This window comes from Podarcis melisellensis, assembly GCF_964234715.1.
Source record: "Podarcis melisellensis genome assembly, chromosome: 4".
Classification (NCBI taxonomy): Eukaryota; Metazoa; Chordata; class Lepidosauria; order Squamata; family Lacertidae; genus Podarcis; species Podarcis melisellensis.
The window spans coordinates 102,264,494-102,285,293 of record NC_138531.1 but is presented as its reverse complement, the minus strand read 5'-3'; the positions used below and the strand labels follow the sequence as shown (position 1 = coordinate 102,285,293).

At 45.5% G+C, this 20,800-nt stretch overlaps 3 protein-coding genes across 10 annotated transcripts in view; 2 read left to right on the top strand and 1 right to left on the bottom strand.

The window, feature by feature from the left end:
• The window catches only part of LOC309369062 (uncharacterized protein), a 116,214-nt gene that overhangs the window by 20,006 nt on the left and 75,408 nt on the right, over window positions 1-20,800 (top strand). The window lies entirely within an intron of this gene.
• Window positions 1-20,800, top strand: part of LOC309369198 (uncharacterized protein) — a 49,064-nt gene that overhangs the window by 2,442 nt on the left and 25,822 nt on the right. The window lies entirely within an intron of this gene.
• On the bottom strand, window positions 6,834-19,112 carry LOC309369303 (CD209 antigen-like protein D). Of its 7 annotated transcripts, XR_014168029.1 has the most exons (10): window positions 18,191-18,321; window positions 16,478-16,564; window positions 15,537-15,632; window positions 14,745-14,855; window positions 13,267-13,365; window positions 12,374-12,460; window positions 11,482-11,603; window positions 10,826-10,902; window positions 9,508-9,617; window positions 6,834-7,203 (listed from the first exon to the last, which is right to left on the bottom strand). XR_014168029.1 is itself a non-coding variant. In XM_081910132.1 (9 exons), exons 3-9 carry the CDS (start codon window positions 15,616-15,618, stop codon window positions 7,050-7,052), a joined length of 795 nt encoding a protein of 264 aa, XP_081766258.1. In that variant the 5' UTR covers window positions 15,619-15,632; window positions 16,478-16,564; window positions 19,090-19,112; the 3' UTR covers window positions 6,834-7,049. The 7 variants fall into 7 exon arrangements, 6 of the variants coding, with proteins under 6 accessions (XP_081766258.1, XP_081766256.1, XP_081766259.1 ...); XM_081910132.1 differs by lacking the exons at window positions 11,482-11,603; window positions 18,191-18,321 and adding an exon at window positions 19,090-19,112 and having other exon boundaries at window positions 10,826-10,977; XM_081910130.1 differs by lacking the exon at window positions 11,482-11,603 and having other exon boundaries at window positions 10,826-10,977; window positions 18,191-18,320.

Genomic DNA, 20,800 nt, shown 5'->3' with positions numbered 1-20,800 from the left:
CCAATGTGGCAGAAGGCAGAATCAGATCAAGAGCAGGAATAGTACCACTTTATTCTGCCTTGGTCAGGCCCCACCCAGAATACTGTTCCAGTTACAGGTGAGTAACCATGTTGGTCTGCTGTGTGAGGAGAATCAGAACTTACAGGGTTAAATAGTTCTGAGTGACGTCTCACATTCTGAGGCGTGGCTATGTTCACATAGGGGAGTGTTTTCTCTGTGTGTCTTTCTTCTTTCGCTTTTACCAAGTAAGCGGAGGGATGGCAGCCAGCTCACCGGGCTGATTAACGATGTTTTTCTATGCAATAAAGACTATTTGAGATAAGAGAGAAAAGCCTGGAATTCACTCTGATTTATTCCCACACAAAGCAACAGCTCTCCCGCTGTGTAAACTCTGCTAAGAGAGCTAAGGAAGCTGCAAGAGGTTTTTACCGGCACGGACAGCAGCAGTAAGGCAGCTAGGGAGAGTGCCGGACTCCATCTTGGAACAATCAAAATAAAATGGTCGAATCAAAATAAAATGGTATCTGAAGAAGTGTGCATGCATACGAAAGCTCATACAAATAACAAAATTTGTTGGTCTCTCAGGTGCTACTGGAAGGAATTTTTTTATTTTGTTTCCAGAATACTGTGTTCAATTCTGGGCACCACAATTCCAGTATCTTAAATTTTGTTTGCCAAGGGAAATCAAGAAGGTGAGGGAACACAATCTATATTCCTTTTATGACAAGTGGCCAAAGTTTATTGAATATATAAATTGTTAAGACTGTTGCCGGAATCCACCCAACACTTATGGGAAAAGGTGGCGTGATCTTTTAGAGTAATCAAATGAAACTTGTAACACATGGCAGGAAGAAAGTCTGCAATTTCATCAGGGTAAGGTATTTGTTGTTTATAGTTGTAACCATTGCTTTCTTTAAAATTATCTTCTCTACCATGAAAATAAATAAAAGCAGGTTTTTTTAAAGGAAGTGGGGAAATCATATGTACTATTGCATTAATCTGATTACATGTGTTGCGTGTTATTTGGAGACTGTAACTCCCAGTAATTTCACATTATCTATGTATTTCTGTGTGTTCAGCATACATGATTGCAGGTGAGACTGAATGAAAGACTTCCTAGGAAATTCCCTTTGACTGCTTCTGTATTGTTTCCAATGTGACTTCACTTACAAATAAGAACAAATCATATTTATTGCTGACAAATCATACCATCGTCAGCTCATGAATTTTCACCCCAACAAACCCTGCGCTTTACACGAGCAGCTGCTTTCTTCCCATTTCTTAGGTGGAAAGAACTGATAATGAAAAGGAAGAAGGGAGATAGACCCTTTCCCTCAACCTTTGGGGATCTGGGGGGCTTCCTTTCACCCCTTAGTTCTGCTCCTGAAAGCTTGGCAGATGTGGAGTATTTGCTCACACTCTGCCATGACTTAAAAATCAACCTTTTTGATTTTTTAAAGAAATGGTATTACAGTGCTAAAAAGGCTCAAGAAAGCAATTCCTGTAGTAGCTGGCATCTTAGCAAGCCCAGTGCCACTCTGCCAGCTGTCTCACTCCCAGCTAACTAATCTGGAAAGCTGTCTTGTCATCTGTCTGTAAAGACTTCCGTGTCCCTTGAATTCACAATTAAGCATTTCTGGAAAAGGAAATGATATGCTTTTGTTTAGAAAGCACTAATACTGGGCCACTGACTGTGCAACCTGCCAGCCCTGCCCTGTAGGAACCTCCAACTTTAAAGATTGATCTTTTGGTGTGGCAACAAGTGTACTTTGGAACTCCCTGCCACTTGACATCAGGCAAGAGGCTTCACGGTCCACTTTGCAGCATTCAACTTTGTTACCGCTGCTGAGTTTGCGATAGCTAAATATTGAGGAGAGAGCAGCCAATCTCCTATGTATATCTGAATAAATTAAGAAAGTCTGGTTTTCAGTAACAACAATTAAGCTAACATTGCAAAAGAATGCATCTGAACCGGCCTAACGGACTCATGGGGAAATGGGTATTTTGGGGAATGTTTTGAAAAAGTAAGTTTAGTGGACCAGTGAAGCCCTCTGAACCAAAGGGTCATATGCCGAGAAGGCCTCGCTTTGACAGCAATCGTGCTGCAGCATTCTGCACCAGCTGAAGCTTCTGGACCAAGCACAAGGGATGCCCCACATGGAGGGCACTGTGGTCATCCAGCCTTGGAGAAACGAAGGCGTGAGGCCAGGCTCTCCCGGTCCTGGAATGTCAAACCATCTGCAGTTGCTCAAAGGCACTTCCAGCCACTGAGTCTGCCTGAGTCTCAGCTGGATCCGGAAGCAGCCACAAGTCTCATAAGGTTCATATGGAGAGAATCTTACCCTTACCTTATTTACTAATAAAAATAACTGGAAACAGATATGAGATAAATAAAACGAAAGCAAACATTTGTGGCCGCCTCTTGTGGTTTCCACCCAAATGCCAGCATTGTGGGATAGGCACCATGACTGGCAGAGCCCGGCTTGGCACCCAGGAGGGCAAGGATGTTTCTAGTGGTTTGCAGGCCCCTTTCGCCCTTGGCCAAAAAGGCCAAGCACCCTCTGGCGGATCTGCTGGGTCTTCACCCCACAGACTACAGGTGTCAGAAAGGGAGTGTGGATCCTTGCGAAGATAACAGCCCAGGACTCCAGCCTGTCTTTTTCAGGATTTATTGAGTGCAAACTTATGTACAGTGCAGAAGTTTCAAAAGCAGAATCTGGAAGTGCCCCCCTCCTATTCCCCCTCCAGCAAAAAAGACCTGGAAGCCCCCTCTCCGTTTTTTTCCCTTACATGGAAAACTGAGCGACGGAAACTGCTCATTCCTTTCCTTGGTCGCAGTTTTTTGGCTCCGCTCTCTCTCATCTTCCGTGTCTCCTGAAAGCTGCCCCTTCCCTGACTCTGACGAAGTGTAGCTGCTCAGCAGAGGGGGGGGCTTTCTGTACATGCCTGTCTCTCCCCCCTCCCCTGCAAACAGATCCCTGATGCCGGGGTTCACCATGGGCGGCAGGAGGAGGTAGATGTTGGAAAAACGCCCGGGAGGGTTGCCAGCATCCCAGGCACTCCGAGGGCCTTTCTCTGGAGGTCACTCTCTGGCTAAAATCCACCATTAGTCCAGAGAGACCGGTGATAAGCGATCCCTCCCTTCTGAAAGGAACACACTAACAATTTTCTGGCAATCCATCACAGAAGAAAGAAGTCATTCCGTATTCTTTCCAGCTACTTTATTTGACTGAACAAATCATGTCTGCTCGCCTCGAGCAGTACAGCATAAGAGTCAGCAACTCGATTTTGCTTCAATCTGTAGCACCCTCTGCTTGTGGTTAACACTTAGCTGGAATGAAATATTCAACGCAGCAATAGAGAAATTAAAATAGTAATTTATTTGTCAGACAAATAAATGAGAGGCACAGTGGTATATGGTTACCAAGCTCTGGCCTGGCCTCCTGCCCTTCTGGCCAGCACTTATATTTCCTTAATCCAGCCCCCTTGCTCCTCCTGTGGCTGCCTCTGTCCAATCAGCCTGGTTGAAATTCCTATTGGCTGTTTGCTAGAACCAATCACAAAAGATACACCCATTTCCTTCTGTCCTTTTATGGGAAACAAAAAGCTATATATTCTTCTATCTATTAATGACAAATAAGTAGTAATATATCTTACATGTGTCTCAACAAGGAACCTTAATTACCAGCTCACCTCGCCCTATTGCCCTCCAAAACAGATGGTTAATCTTAACTTTTTATCTTCATGGATCTTGAGTTAATCTTAACTTTTTATCTTCAAGGATCTTGAGTTCACATCATCATTGAAAGATCTCCTTCTTTTGGAGGTCTTTTAAACAAATATCTGACAACCATATGTGTAATGATGTTTCCTGCTTGGCAGGGGGGCTGGGCTGGTGGCTGATAGCCCCTGTGATCTCTTCCAACTATATGAAATAAGAATCTATCATTTCTTAAATCCTTTGCATAATTACATTTAAGCCAATATATTTAACACATAACATAACCTTTTAAAAGGAAAAGAAATCTTAAAAGGATCTCAGTTTAAGAAAGAAACAACTTTAGAAAAGACTTCCCAAAAATGCTCTCTTCCTTTCTGCCAGCTAGATGCTTTCCCATTGCTCTTGACCTTTCAACCTTAGGAAGAAGATATGGCTCATTTTACTATTTACCAACCCTTAATTTGTAGGGTCAGTGTAACCTTGGCTCTCAGCCTGTAATTCCCTTTTTGACTTTGAGAATTGTTTTCTGCTATAAATCAGGGGGGGCCCTTGTTCAGGAGGAAAAACATTGCCAAGGTTCTTAGGCAGCTGGTCTTTTGCCTGGCATGAAACATTTGAAAATCTTTAAGCTCATTTTAAGATACAGGCCCTGATCGAAATATATAAGCTTTGATAAAAATGCAGGCTTATGATTAGATGCCTCAAATCCAGAAGCGGAAGGCACACACAGTAACTCCACCCCGGTTACTCTGAGAACTGACTCAGACTTCTTGTTTCACACTCAGTCACATCACATGATGTAAACAATGTAGCTACTTCCTCACAGCTGGTGGGAACTAAAATCCCAACAGTAGAGGCAGGCCAGCAGGACGTTGGGGTAGTTGCCGGCAGGCATGGCGGGTGACGAGGCAAACATTATACGTGCCAGCCTGTTCTTCTCATCTGCGTGCTGCTCCTGGGATCCATCAATCTTCTTCCCTAACGAGATTCTGTGACTCATGTCCAGAGACACTGAGCACACATTAGCAAAGAAAGAACATCAGCAGAAGCCAGGCTCTGGGGTGTGAGTACTAAGCTACTTATTTATATACACAATCAGGACAAAGGAAAACATGGCTCCTCTCCTTCTTGCTCTCGGAGAGGAGAGAACAAAAAAAAAAAAATACAGAACGGAACTTCTGTTCACAAGACTCCAACAATCAGTGCTGGAATGTAAAACACAGACGTGACTAAAACAATCCCACACGTCTGCACAGCGGGGGAATGGAATACCAACATCCTCCCCCTTTCCATGTACCCACTGCTGCAATCCTTCAGCACAACTGCAACCGCTTTTGACAACAGATCTACAGGAATCTCTTTTCCTGACATGTAGGAGATCTGAATGAGTCCCTTCTGGATACATTCCCTTGCACAATGTAATTTAATCTGCAAGTACTTGGTTCTTTGCTTACATCCCTCAGACATTAGCAAAGACAAACATGACCTGCTGTCTTGATAAACCTGTACAGGACATCTCACATCAATCTTCATGTCCTCACACAACTGCAACAACCATTCACAATCCAAAAGTGAATATGAGTGCATTAAGTGCCTTAAGTTCAGCTTCACAGGAACTTAAACTCACTGTTGTTTGCTTCTTGCACGACCAGTCAAACAGACACAGGTTGTACATGTAACATACTCCAGAAGTGCTCTTGCCATCCATGGTGTCACTTCCAAAACTTGCATCTGCAAATATCTCAAGACCTCCAGACTCCTGATTAGTGAATCTCAGTCTGTAGTGCATAGTCCCTTTCAGGTAACGTGCTATGCATTTCAGTGCTCTCCGACCCTTAACTGTAGGATTGTTAGCATGTCTGCTCAGCAAAGACACAAGACACAAGTATCATATATACTACCAAGTATAAATATATACTACCAAGATGATTGTCAGCTATGTCCCTTCCCTGACAGGAAGCGGGAACGCTGGCAGAGGGAACAGATTAGGCAGCTCAAGCAGTGAATCAGACAGAGAAAGACAGGTAGTAGCCTCTCCAAAAACTTGTAGGCTCTTGAGACTTTGGAAGAGGCCCGAAAAGGAAAGGAAAGGAAAGGACGGTGGGGGTTTTCCTGCTGGAGGAAAAGGGGGTGGAGCTCAGTCCCAGCAACTGCTTCCTTGGGGGATGACGCTGAGTAGCTGAGCTCCATCTTGTTTTGGTTTGTTTGAGCAATAAATCTGAAATAATTGACTGGCGGAGTTGTCTCGCGTCTGTGGGAGAGACCCAAGCCATTACAATGATATCCTTTTGTCAATGAATGTCAGGAGTGGAGAACCCTCAACTCCCCTGGAAGCATCAAAGACAAGAAGAACAAGCAAGTTTGTATCAGTCTTCTGGTTGCAAGACAAAGAATCCAGGTCTCCACGCAAAGGAGATGTTGCCTGCTCTGAAGACCACCTCTTCCATCCCCAACAACATCCTGAGTACCTACAGAAGGTCCCGGGAATCACACTCCTCTACATTCTCTGTTCCTGGAGGTGGAGTGACTGATGAGCCCCTGGAGAAGGAGGATCTCCCAAACCTTCCAGGGAGGTCTCTGCTGTCTGCTCCCTCACTCCCCCCTCCTCCACCACTATCTTGTAACTAGGCATTTCTTCCTCCAGCTATAATTCAGCTCTGTCTTCTCCTCCTCTTGAAACTGCTGGAGACAAGGGGCAAACCTTCCCACCCTCCCTCCTCTTCTGAGAGGAGCCGAGCAGACCGAGTGGACACTTCCCAGTCTTCCTGTTCAGTTTATTCCCTGAAAATAAAGAATTAAAATATCAGTTCACATTGGCTTGCTACGCAGGACAGATTGAAGCGACCACAGCCACTTCCATCCTTCAATCTTGCAAAACATGACAGGAGAGGTCCCCGGCTAGACTCCTGGGGTGCTAGTCCTCAACATAGACCAAGCAATTCACACCTTGTAATTTGCCCCATTCTCATTGCTTGGCATGCATGGTTGTCCTTATGTGCCTTGTAAGGTAGCGACCATGGAGATCAGACGGGGTAATGGGGCATCAACACACAGAGTAGGGAAACAAATACTGGTATACATTGCAAATAAAGACATTAAACAGAAAAGAGGCTATGACCGGACCCTTCCATTCTTTATTTTCGTAGCCATCTATGTTTGAGCTTGCAGATTAAGGTCTTTTCAATGTGTGTTTGAGGGTTGGTGCCAAAGAGTCCCAAAATCTAGGTGGCAGGGTGTGGACTATGCATTAAAACCGTGGGGTGATCTCTTGGTTTTGGTTTTGGGTGGTGATCATGGGATCCAGTTACGTTCATCTTAAGGTGTCTTCTTAGAGCCAAGTATCATTAGGCACCTTCTTACAAATATAGTGTATTTGCAGATCACATTCGAATGCCATCCAGCATCTTTCATAGTAGCAGTCATAGGACACTGCACCACAGTCATGGTTCGCTTCATAATTTGGCTCATAGTAATTCCAGTAGCTGAAAAGAAAAGCAGGACTGATCAATCAAGATTGGATGTCTACTTCCTCACTCACTCCCCATGTCTTCTACCATTAAAAAGATGTTCAGCTCTTTCTCTCTTCACATCCACCCACAATCGTGATGGATTTTTCTCCCCAGATTTTAGAAATCTAACCATGTAAAAAACCACAACTGTGGGTCAAGACTATTTTCTTCTGATATGAAGTGATTCCTCATAGGAAACTACAAAAAAGAGGGTGTCACTGTGGAAGGCTCAGTGGTACACACAAGAACTTGCAGTCAATTTATTTAACAATTTTGTGTAGTATCCCATGCAGTACTTCTGCTATTGCCAGAATTTCCACTTCTGCAACAGAACTGCCCCTCTCTCCTCTCCATATGCACCCACATCCACTTCAGATCTGCTGTGTACCATTTTGGGTGTTGAGAGATCCTTACTCTCTCATAGCAAAGTTAGCACAGTAGTGATTGTTCTGAGCAAATAAAAACTTTGTTAGATTTGCATCTGCCATAACCCACCTCCTCTCACATCTATCACTCACCTTATGCACAAGGATGGCAATGACACTATAGAGAAACAAAAATAGCTAAGTCTACAACTGAAATACAAAATATAATCTATAACCACAAAGCCATTATAGAGATGGTTGAAATGATATGATTTCTCTCTAATATATATATATATATATATTTACTCTAATCAATTATCCATGGTTTATAGCCCCATGCTTATTGTCACTTCGGGTAAGGCCTTGCATTCTCCAGTGCCCATTACAGAACACTAAAATTCTGTGTAAATCTATTCTATAACTCCCCCATTTTTAACTCTCCATGAATCTATTCAATTGATATTGGTAATAGTGGTGTAGTAGGTGTTGTTTTACTCCCATGAGATGTTTGGGTTGTGTCAGGGAATTGCAGGCAGAGAAGGGGGAGAGAATACCGAGATAAGCCTCCGCAATGAATCTGAGAGGGGGGAGCCACTTCCAGGGCCCAGCCACTCTCGTCACAGAGGAAGGAAGGGGGTTGGGCTCAGAAAGTGGATATGCTGGGGGAAACCGAAGGCTTCTTCAGTTGAGGCAACTGACTCACCATGATGGAGGCTGACTTTCAGAGCTCTTGTAAATAATGACAAGAAACCAATAAATCCTGTAAATATGGCTGGATTCCCAGACTCTTATCTCTGCTAGCACTCACCAATCATTCCTGACAGCTTGGATGTGCCCTTTGATCAAGTCTAAGTTCACATACAGCAGTGATTCACCAATTGGAGGTCCAAGGACCACCCACCCAGCGGCTCCATTACACCATTCACATAACAAAAACTGCCAAAGAGATATCCAAATGTTCAAAGGTAGAGGGGCCCATGGGTCTTGGCTTCTGAAAAAGAAGGGGTCTGTACTACTTAGCTAACTGGGAACCACTGGCATACAGGGTTTAAGTTCCCAGTTGGCATTATCCAACTCCAATGGCCTTTTGTGAACTTTACCCAATGCCTTTGCCAAAAAGGTTAAGTGATTAGTATTGGGTGCATCAATGGAGATGAATGCCATTGGGTTTTGTTCCAGGAGAAAGCGACCCTCTATTCATCCAGTCTTGGTAATAAATGCCAGACCAGCTCGCTGTTCTACTACCAAGCTGTGGATGAGTGAGATCTTACTCTGACCTTGTCAATCCATCAACACGGGTTGAAAATAACTGTAAGGTACTTAAAGGGGACCATGAACTGTCTTAAACAACCCAAAACTATTGGGGATATGTCAGTGATTCCTGCTTTGCAGGGGGTGGACTAGATGACCCTTGGGGTCTCATCCAACGCTCAGTTTCTATGTGTCTATGATTCTATCCAAGAGAGTGACGTGAACTACGCTCTCTCACACACTTGCCTCATCTTCTCCTATTATTTTAGTTCTGAGATTGCTAGTTATTCAGATTGTTTAGCAGATAACTGTAGAAATATTTTCCTAAAGAGAGTGTCACTCAGTTGAGGTTCCTGCAAGTCCTTTTGTAGCTGAGCTAAGCAGCACAACCCATTGAAAAGGATGCCCTCACCCTCTTCTGAATCACCACATTCACTAGGTTAGAGAAGCAGGAAGAGCAGCCTTCCTGCCTCTCCAACCTTGTGAGAAGAAGCAGCCGCTCACCTGGACCATGATGTGGAGGAGTACATCTGCAGATCTTTGGTAGCAGAGAAAAGTGCATGGCAAAATATATTTGGAGAGTGAACAGATCAATTATGTAAACAGAACCTGCAACTTTTTGGAATGCATGCCATTAACAAATGTTTCTTCAGAAACTTACTGGACTGCAGCCTCCATTCCTGACAGCCACGACCATTTCTTCCCCTTGTCTTTAAAGACTCCAATCCAAAAAAACTTTTGATGTCTTTCTACTTGCCTGTTTATAAAATACTAGGGAAGGGGTGCAGAAAAAACAAATAAAATCTTTTAAGACAATGTCCTTTTCTCTAGGAGACTATAGCCCTTGACAGAAATTAAACATGCATAAAACAAGCACATTTTAAAAGCAGCAGGTGTCACATTTGAAGGTCCAATCCACATATATTGAGGAAGCAGTGATCAAAACTATACATAGTATTCCCATCAGCAAGAATAATTTCGTACAGTGGATGTGGTATTGTCCCCCTGATCACAATTATGATGATGATGGAATCAAGGAAGCATCCCAAAGAGGAAATATAGTAGGGAAGGGTAACTTCACCTGCCCTCACCGAGACTGGCTACACATGTCTTCCAGTCATGACACAGAGTTAAAATTTCCAAATGCTGTAAATGACTGTGCTTTTTCTGTGAACCGTCCCTTGGATCTTTCCGGGCCCCAAGCTGTTATTTGTCACTGCTCAATGACCCACCCTTGCATCGTGGTGTTCCCTTCTGTTGTTAGATGTATTGGTTTTTTATGCTTCTGTGCTTTTATGTTTGTACATATTTTATGGGCTAATAGCCGTAAATAAATAAATTTGAATTTGACTGTGCCATAGAACAGTTGGTCTTGGAACCACCTAGCAGGACAGTGACCTGTGTGGCAAATACTCCAATTTCCGCCGCCATGTTTGTTGGTTGGCTCCAAAGACACTGGAATCAGTCTGCTTGTGGGATACTTGATGGCATGATGATGGAGCCTCACCCATGTTTGTGCCCTGTAGCAGCCCAGTAGCTCCTCTACCAGGGCTAAGGTGCTGGGAGAGGGATATACCCTGCAAGCTCCTCTAGAGTAATCTCCATGATACTTTCATGCCAGAGGGTTAGGGTGGTGAGCGAAGCCTTCCTTCTAAGCACTCAGTACATCTCACAGAGGAGAGGAAGAATTTACCGGCAAGCCAAGGGATAGATGCCCCTCAAGTATCTCCTCCTCCTCCTCCAAGACCTCTTTCCTGATTGCCAGCTTCATTCTATTAGAGCTCAGCAGCTCCAAGAAGCCTCAGTGAGTCCCAGACGGTAGCAGCTGCTCCCTGCCCCACCCACCCCTTGGCTTGACTGATGGAGTTGCTGTCTTGGCCGCATACAGGGGGATTGGGGCTTCTTAAATGGATGGTGATGATAGGAGCCTTTGGCTCAAGGAGATCTCCTACCTTCCTGTACTCAGCTTTGATGCTCACCTGTTCTTCCCTTGTTTCCACAGAAATGAGCCTGGCGCCCTCCTGCTCACAGTTTTTTTGGGCATCCGTCCATGAGCCTATCTCAATAGAAAACCAATAGAAGGTCCCTGCATATATGACCCAGCCATTGTTCAAGTTTTCAAGAAGGGTATCTTTGAGTCAAGCCATGTATGGAGGAAGTAGAGGGGGGGGGAATAGGGAAATTAATGGGGACCACCTTGTTTGTCTGTGCAGATTTCAGTTATTTTTCTTAAGTTCATTCCTGTGGCCACATGATAACATATATTCATCTAGGAAGCTCAGAAAGATTAAAACAAGAACAACATTAATGCTCCAACCCATGCTGGTGCTGCAGTAAATACCTGGGTGGGGAGAGCTGGAAAAGGAACGCAGTCAAGAAGCTTTTATTCGAGGGAATAGACAAAAGATGTAGGTCCCCCCACAGGCCTTATCTGAACCCCTGGGGCCTCACCTATTTGTTTCCACCTGGATACTCAGGGCAGGGCAGACTTGAAGGTTGGGGGGGGGGAGTAGCTGTGGCTTATCAAAATTCTCTTCCTCTCTCCAGGCTCTCTGCTGGGGGTGGGGGTGGGAATCTGGAGTGTGTGTTCCTGGCATTGGGCAACTGGGACAGATGAGGGAGCCTGCTGGTCTACCACCCAGTTTGCTGCCCAGCAGTCTCCCTGCTTGAGCTGACAGGATGGATCCAGTGGGCTTCCCAAATGGCTCTGGGGGATTTTGGTGCTCCTGCCGAACTTTGGCCAAGCTCTGGAACAACCTAATAATAATAATAATAATAATAATAATACTTTATTTATATGCTGCCCATCCGACTGGGTTTCCCCCAGCCACTCTGGGCAACTTCCAACAAATTAAAACAGAATTGGACACCAACCATTAAAAACTTCCCTGAAGAAGGCTGCCTTCAAATGTCTTCTGAAAGTCAGATAGTTGTTTTTCCCCTTGACATCTGGTGGGAGGGAGTGCCACAGGGCAGGTGCAACTACCCAGAGGGCCCTTTGCCTTGGCTTGGGTCATTGACATGATTGGCCCTGAGTGCCCATTCCTGCTTCATGCAGCCTGTTTGGCCCCCTGGTATACTGCAGAGGTTAGGGCAAAGAAAGATGCTGGGAGATGGCTTTTACGCGAGTGGAGGAATAATCTGGTTGAATGCAATCGACTCCTGGTGAGGGCTCATCATCGAGCCCACCAAGTGGCAGTGAAGGCTGCAAAGAAGACTTGCTTTGCTTCCTCCATTCTGCCATCCAGCAGAGCTTTCCCGGGTAGCGCAGGGCCTGCTACAGTCTGGCCCGAAAGAGATGGTAGAAGTGAGAGCAGCTTTCTGTGTCTTCTTTTCAAAGCATTTTGACAGTTCAGGAGAGCTGATCTGAATATATCTAATGTTTCCCTAGGGTGGTGGATGCATAGGAGGGCAGCAGTCTGCTCTGGCTCTAAGAGCTTTCAGCTAAAGGAGGGGCTTTCAGCTGGTGCAGAATCAGGGCTGGTTCCCACTGCACTACAATTTTTCAGCATCGTAGGGTAGCTTACCAATTTCTTTTTGCAGTTGATCATTTAAGTTGGCAAAATACTGCATTTCCTCCGATATGTTTTGAGCTGCAGCAAGTATTTCTAAGTCTAAAAGATTTGAAACCGTTTAAGGCAGGAGTATCTGAAATAACAATCTGCAAATATCAGGAAACCATTTCCAAACACTTAAAAAACACTCAAGCCTGAAACAAGAAGCTGAGCTCCAGGATGGATTTCGTATGAATATAAGGGCAGACTTGATTCTCTGTGGCTGAGATCACCAACGAAAAGCCTCTGAAGACCAAAGACCCATTCAGTCCACTATCCTGTTCTCATATTAAAAGTGGCTCATGAAGTATCTCTGATGTTCCCCTCCTATGTCCTCCTTTTCTGCTGGGAATCACAGGGTCACAAAGCAATTCTGCCTTGAATTCCACAGGAAAGCCAAATATACAAAGAATACTTTGCGGTTTTCAATTATGCTTTGTGAGATCAAAGAAAATAGAGGCACTGTAACTCTTTTCGTGATGTGGGATATAATGTCAGTGCAAGGGTTTTCCCTTGTGCAATGCAATCTTCCGTCCCCTTCCCTCCAATCTGTTCCAAAGTCATCGTCCCCCCCCCCCCCCCGGTGAGCAGCTTTGGTGATGACATGCAGGGAGAAGTGGGGGGAACATGAGTTACAGTGTGATGGGGGAGGACAGCATTTCTAGTGGGGAGATGTGAGAATCACAACCGTCTGCTTTTCTTTCTGCTGAGCAATGAAAAAGTGATGAACTCTGTTGGGTGCTGAGTTTCACTGAATATATGTATTGCTCAAGCAATATGAACCCCAAATTTAACTACAGGAATTGAACTCTGTTTAATTTAAACATGTTACAGCAAAAGTGTGGATGTGCATATAAAATGCTTACCATCCTTGTCTTCGTAGATTGGATCAGTCCCAACAACAACAGTTCGTATCATATCCATCGCCACTTGAAGCTCCTCTCTCCTTTTCAGTTCCTTCTGATCTAAGAAGGAGGGAGGTAGAAAAGAAATGAAGAAATTGTGTTCTGGCACACTAATCTGATAAGCTGGGAAAGGGGATACTTGGTTTCAAACTGCTATTAATATAGAATTTAAATTGCCGACTTATAACGTGCCCCGGGTCCTTAGGGAGAAGGGCAAATAAAATATCAAATCAAGCAAAACATGAAAACGACTTCTATTAATATTTTCTGCTCTCAGCCCTTAGATTGAGGGTTCCCATGCCTTGATTGTGGCTGCCCTGGTCGTCTGAAGTCCTGTTTCCATTTAGCCTGCTATTTCTTCACCAGATAGTTGGCCTTCCTTAGAGAGCTTTAGATTTTTGGTGTCTAGATACACCTGTCCTCTTTGTCCTGCAGACTTGCATTTGCCAGGTTGCCTTGTGCTCTGCCATATGCTTAAAATATGCAAATTCTTGGATCACTTGACTCCCTCTCCCTGAGCTTTGCTTACTTTAAAAGCGAACTCACTAGGCAAATAGGCCATGTGTTCATCTATCCAGTGCTATTTTTCTGGGGAAAGAGGCACTCAAACTCGCCATTAATGGCTCCCTTGTTCTCTTAGAATGGAAACATCACCCACCTGAGAGGGGGCGGAACTGAGACCTGGTGAATTCCGGCTGAAAAAAGCCCTGCATATATCTCGATATTTAGGTAGGCTTTGGATCCAGCCACATTAGCCATGGCCTTATCCTTTGCAGCCTGTTTTCCCCAAACACTTTCCTTGAAGAGACTGGAGCCCTAGCAGAAGGCAGGGTGCCAAGGACCAGAAATGGGGGCTCTCCCACAGCAAATGAGATTTAGTTGGGAAAGGAGGAGAGAATCGCAAGCTGGGAAAGGGAATTGTCCAGGGTGTCCCAGGGACTTGTGTTAGGCTGTGCTTCTGTTCCAAGTGCTGGGACTCACTTATTCAGGGAGAACAAAGAAGAGTTTGAAGAAGAAGAAGAAGAGTTTGGATTTGATATCCCGCCTTTCACTCCCCTTCAGGAGTCTCAAAGCGGCTAACAATCTCCTTTTCCCCTCCTCCCCCACAACAAACACTCTGTGAGGTGAGTGGGGCTGAGAGACTTCAAAGAAGTGTGACTGGCCCAAGGTCACCCAGCAGCTGCATGTGGAAGAGCGGAGACACGAACCTGGTTCACCCGATTACGAATCTATCGCTCTTAACCACCACACCACACTGGCTCTCAACAAAACAGAGCCATTGCTCTCACTGGGTGACAGCTGTAACTCCCCCCCTAAAATCAAATAGAGATGAAAGGAGTAAATGGAAGGTGGATCCTGCCATCTCTTTTTGGAAAGGCTATTGGCATTGAAGCAAAGCCCACGACAGAAGTATCACCATATGCCAATTGTGTACTTACACAGAATGAAAACCAGCAGTGTCATGACAGTAAAGATGAAAATCTCAAGAACGATCAATCTTTCACCCACTGGAGATTTGAAGAATGTAACCAAGTCCTGAAAAGCAGATGCTTGAAGAAAGAAAATCCTGCTTTAGCCATCAATAGCCAACACACCATTGCCACTCCAGGAAAAAGGGTTTCCATATGCTGTGGAATCCATCAGCCAGAGACACTCAACTGTTCAGGGGGTGGGCAATTGGGAGGATAAAAGCAGGTGGAGACGAGATGCCTTGCTGCTTGTGGAAACTTTTCTGACCAATGTCTGGATCAGAAGACAGGAGCCTTTGATAGGACTTTCTGCCCTCCCCAGGCAAATGACAAGATGCTCCCTCCAAACACGTAATTCCACATACACAAGCTGGGCTGGGCTGGCCATTGGCTCTTATCTCAATGTTGCTAATAAGGCAGCAGACTAACTGAGGAGGTGGAGTGCAGCTTGTGTGGTCTGCACATCTCTACCCACCCCAGACCTGCTACCTGAGGCAAGTGCCTCATTCTACCTAATTGTACAGCCATTCCTGACTGCACACACTAGAGTAACACAGCAGCCAGCAGCAAAGAGTGGGCTCACCCCTGGGGTTTCTATGGGGCTTAGTGGCTCTCTGGCACCCAAAGAGCTGTGGGGGCTTTTCTCAGCTCTCCTCCCTGGCACAATCCACTCCCTGCCCGTCTCTCCATCAACTCCCCTTTCCCGCGCATTCCTCTACTTTATGAGAAACCTCAGCCCATATGACTGTGCTGTATACAGACCACCAGTTTCATTTGCTTTACGCTTTCTGGACGCTGTGTTCCTTCTGGACGCTCCACGCTTTGCAAGCTCTAGCTTCCCCATCCTCTTGGTTTTGTCTGAGTAAGAATAAGACATGAACAAATGGAGAATAACACTATGAGCACATTAGGTACAGAGTGGGGTCTATCAGTATTAGACCATCCTTTCCCGTAAAGAGGTTGTTGAGTCCAATATAACTGAAATATTTTTATTTTTCTTTTGCTAGATCAATCTCAGTTTTGAACCAAAAGAAATGTTCTATATGGATTCCAATGCATTTTTGAAAATTGTTTTAGGTAATATAGCACTTTCTCATTTTGCATCCTATTTCTCTCTAAACTCCTGGGCGTCTCGTTTGCAGGACTCCATTAAGATGTTCACCATTTACTAGATCTTGTGGGATCTATGAGGTCTTCCTATGTTCCTGGGTGCCAACTCCCTGCATCACAGACATCGTGGTCAATGGTTGAGGACGATGGGAGTTGTAGACCAATAACATCTGGAGGGTCACCACCCTTGATGGAAGGTAAAGGTAAAGGGACCCCTGACCATTAGGTCCAGTCGTGGCCGACTCTGGGGTTGCGATGCTCCTCTCGCTTTACTGGCCGAGGGAGCTGGCATACAGCTTCCGGGTCATGTGGCCAGCAGGACTAAGCCACTTTTGGCAAGCCAGAGCAGTGCACAGAAACACCGTTTACCTCCCCCCCCCCCCCGGAGCGGTACCTATTTATCTACTTGCACTTTGACGTGCTTTCGAACTGCAAGGTTGGCAGGAGCAGGGACCGAGCAACAGGAGCTCACCCCATCACGGATAATCGAACCGCCAACCTTCAGATCGGCAAGTCCTAGGCTCTGTGGTTTAACCCACTGCGCCACCCGCATCCCTTTGATGGAAGGTATATACATTTAATTATAGAACTACCTCCTGATCATCAGAAAAGATGGGGTACAAGATCCAGTCTCCGTGAGATGCATAGAAATCCAATGGAATGGAGACCATGAGTTGGAACTGGAAAAGAAGCAGAGAGGAAGCTCTTACACAGCCTCTCCAAGTGTGCCAAGACCCAGTCTGACACCTGATGCTGTGGCTTAACGAAAGAACGAAGAGGGCTGTTGTCTAATTCCGTTTTGAAGCCATCTGAGCTAGCAAATGGAATTGCAAAGACTTGCATTTTTTGGATCCTGATATGGATCTGGACTGACAAACTGGGTCCATGAATCAGAGCAGGGCACCAGGGAATAAAACAGAATGTGGTGCTTCTGATTTGCAATGTAGCTGTAGCTTTAATATAAGGAATGTGGCTGTTTGAGAAGAAGTGAAAGGATGGGAACGTAATTTCTGCTCACACCCCCTCCAGGAGGTGGGCGGGGTTTGCGACACAGCGGGGGGCTTACCTGCCAGGTGCCACCCACCTTGCTGCAGAGTGACTGTCACCCTGCCCCCATCTCAGCAGGACAATGGGCCCCAGTTGGGGGTGGGGTGAGGGCCAGGCAAAGGGCCGGTGCTCTTCAGCCCAGGCTCACCTTCATGGCTTCCCCCCGGGGATGGGCAGGGGATTGGGGCCGTGGTGGGGCCTGCTTAGGCTTTGCCACGGCCCCCACCTCCTTCCCGGCATCGGGGCCAGGTCATAGCTGTCCACCTTCCCCCTTTTTTAAGAGAAATTCCCTTATTCCAAATAGGATTCCTCGCAAGAAAAGGGAAAAGTTGACAGCTATGGGCCAGGTTGGGGCCGCCTGGGTGGTGTGGCCTGACTCAGGCCCCCGGAGCAGCCTGCTGGGCCTCCCGCGGTCAGCACCTCTTCCACGGCTTTGGGGGTGGGATGGGGGCTGCGGTACAGCCCCCCACGGCTTGCGCCTTTCCCCCCGGCAGTGTGGGGTGATTGGGGGTGTGCAGGATGGGAACCTCATTACATCGAAGGATGGGAATGTAATTACAGCATGAATTACATCTGTTGCCGGCCTGGCATAAGAGCTTCACTATGGCCTATATAAGGGCCAGCAGCTCAAGGAGACAGGGAGATCTGGATATATTGTTCTCTGCTCCATTCCAGAATGTGAAGAGAGCAGCCGTCTGCCATTCTGAAGTGTCCCAGATAAACCTTCCAAATCTCCATCGGCTGAGGAGACATGAAGAACTTTACCTATTCTATCCGTATTATGATTATTGTTGCCTAAGGTTTTTTGGCTTATTGCTTATATTGCTAGCTCTGTAGTTTATTCCAGTTGCAGTTGGCTTTGGATTAGACTCTTATTTTACAGTGCTGATCAATTTCTTTGCTAATGTTTACCAATTAATAAACGCTTGTCTCTACCTAAGAGTCTGTCAGTCCTCCGTCCAGTGGAATCTAAAGAACCTCTAGATTGCCTGGTGGTTGATATTGGCCAAACAGCCATTAGGGGGCGCTGGCAAGACGGCACCTGTACACAGCCCTAGAATGTACCACCAGTCAGTTTCATTGGTGACCCACAGTTCTAGTACTGTATTTAAAAGAGAAAAAACATCTGTACAGTACTTTATAAAAGCTCCTGATCATTTTCCCTCTTAGTGACCTTTTGGCCCTGGAATGAGACCCTGCAAATATCACAGCTCATAAGGAAAGTGTTCCACCCTCCAGACCTTTTTCTGTTTGGATACCTTGGTGTTGCCATATAACAATCTTTTCTCTAATTTCTTCTTAAGGGTGTTTCATCCTCCCACTGGCTAAGAGCCACTTCCCTTGTGATGTCAGGCATTCCAGAACTCCTCCCATTCAGCATTCTACATTAAGCGTAAACCCAGGAAAATGTTTTTTTCCAGATCAGCTACACTACTTATTTTTCCAATCCTTGCTGCAGTTGTTGTATAAATAAAAAAAATTATAATTATTTATTATCATTAAAAGAGTAAAACACTATTATCATTGCTGAGTTGCTTCCAGTCTCTGGGTTATTTTCCACGTTCTGTGTCTGCCCACTCAGGACTGGCACCCATGACCTGTTAGAGGGGTTTTTCTAACACGAGACTGGTGTAAAACACTCAAACAAAGGTTTTATTACTAAAACAAAGCATGTGGGTGTTCTCTCTCTGCAGGCAAATTCATACTGCAACTTTCCCTCCTTTTGTAGTCATGACCAGCTGTACCTAATCAGCCCAGAACTCACAGAAAAGGTTCTTAAAGTTTGCAGAATGACTCCTAACATGGAATGAGGAGAGGCGGTTAAAGTATGGATTTTCTATGAATTTATAAAGCTAGGTACCTTACCTGAGCTGTCAAGTCAAAAGGATACATTCAGGCCTAATATTTGTAACATTGCAACAACTATAAAGCTGTGCCTCCCCCATGATTTCCATAACATTTAATATTTTTTGCCTAGGTGGGGGAATCATTTGGCCTATTCCAATAATCTGCTTGCATAGGTCTGATGTTATTTGGAGACAGTAACACCCATTAATTTCATGTTATCTAGGTATTTATTCAGGTGAGGATGAATAAAACTCTCTAGAAAAATCCTTCATGACTGTGTCTGCAATGTTTCCAATATGAGTTCACTTACCCATTAAAGTGTGTCATTAAATGCTGAGAAATCGTACCATACTCAGCTTACGGATCTCAACCCCAAGAAACCCTACACAGAGTAGCTGCCTTTCCCCCAATTTCTTAGCTAGAAATAACTGATATTGAGAAGGAAGAACAGAGAGAGGTAGGCATCCTTTCGGCGATGCTTCCCCGCTCCAGTTTGCCTCTCTCGGCCCCCGATGCCCCTTTCCTGTGGCCCCTGAATGGCTCTCTCCTCATCCACCTGTCTAGGGAGACAATGGGGGACGGCTCAAGCGGTGGGGGGATTGCAAGGCCTGCTGGGGCAGCTGGCTGCTGTGACAGACAGCAGAGCCAGAGCAGAGTCTGGGGGTGCAGTGCCTCACCATTCCACCAGGGGGCCAGAGCCTCTTTCTGATTGGCTACCCGGAGGGGGGTGGCGCCAGCACTTTTGGAGGGAAAATAAAGAGAGCCGTTTCTGAGGGGATTTGAGATGGGAGAGAGGGAAGGTTGGGAGAAGATGGGGATGAGGAGAGGGGGGAGGCAGGGAGGGAGAAGTGGCTCTGATCTGAGTGGATCCTCCGCTCTGAGGAGAATATCTATGGAGCCAGAGGAAGGAGCCTCACAGCTGAGATGGGGAGACCATGTTGAGGGTCTGGAGGGAGTGAAGCTGGAGGGAGAAGCTGTGGGAAGACTCTCTTCTTCTTCTTCTGGGGTCTCCTTCCAGTCTGGAGGAGAGAGATCTTCTAGGAAAAGGAGATTCCCGAGTCCGTGGCAAGGGCTGAGAGGATCCCCTGGGTCTGGCATACAAAGGAAAATACCTCAGGAGTGGGATTGCTAAGAGAGAGGGGAACCCAGGAAAAGTGGCCCCTCGCTGTGAAGGAAGCTGGGCTGTGTCAAAAGTACCTCACGGAAAGACCCCTCATGACTAAGTTCGGGGGTGAGAGAGAAGCAGCAGAAAGAGAGTTCAGCCTTTCACCACCTATTCTGGAAACCTGAACATCTCCCTGAAGTGTGACAACTGATTTTGAGAGGAGGGAGTTGAAGAGAAGCTGTGCCTGCAGAACTGTGTTTAATCCTGAGACATTTAGCTGAAGTAATAAGTTAACTTCTCCCTGAAAGAACACATCTCCTGTCTTCCCTTTGTTTCACCATTCTCTCTTTTTTGTAAATAAAGCTTTCCTTATCTGATTATCTCCTGCCAGAGACTCCCCGGATTGCAGTTTCCCTCACACAAAGTAGCCTGTGGGAAATCGTAGAGATCTGTTCAATCTTCATCATCATCCTTTTATTTTATTTGTAACCCTTCCATCGCTCAAGGCGGCTTACAACATGATAGGCAAAGGGCCTTCTCGGTGGTGGCGCCTCTTCTGTGGAACGCCCTCCCATCGGATGTCAAAGAAATAAACAACTCTCTGACGTTTAGAAGACTCCTGAAGGCCGCCCTGTTTAGGGAAGTTTTTAAGGATTGATGTTTTAATGTAGTTTTAATCATTTGTTGTAGGCTGGAGAAACCCAGCCAGATGGGCGGGGCATAAATAATAAATTATTGTTGTTGTTGTTATGACAAGATTTACATAATTACCAACATAACAAAAGTCATAAACGATAAGCAAAACACATCCAAAGGTACACAACCAAATGGAAAAGAATTTCCACATAAATCATAAGATCAAAAATTCAGAATACAACATTAATATCAATAACAATTGAAAATGACACAGATAAAA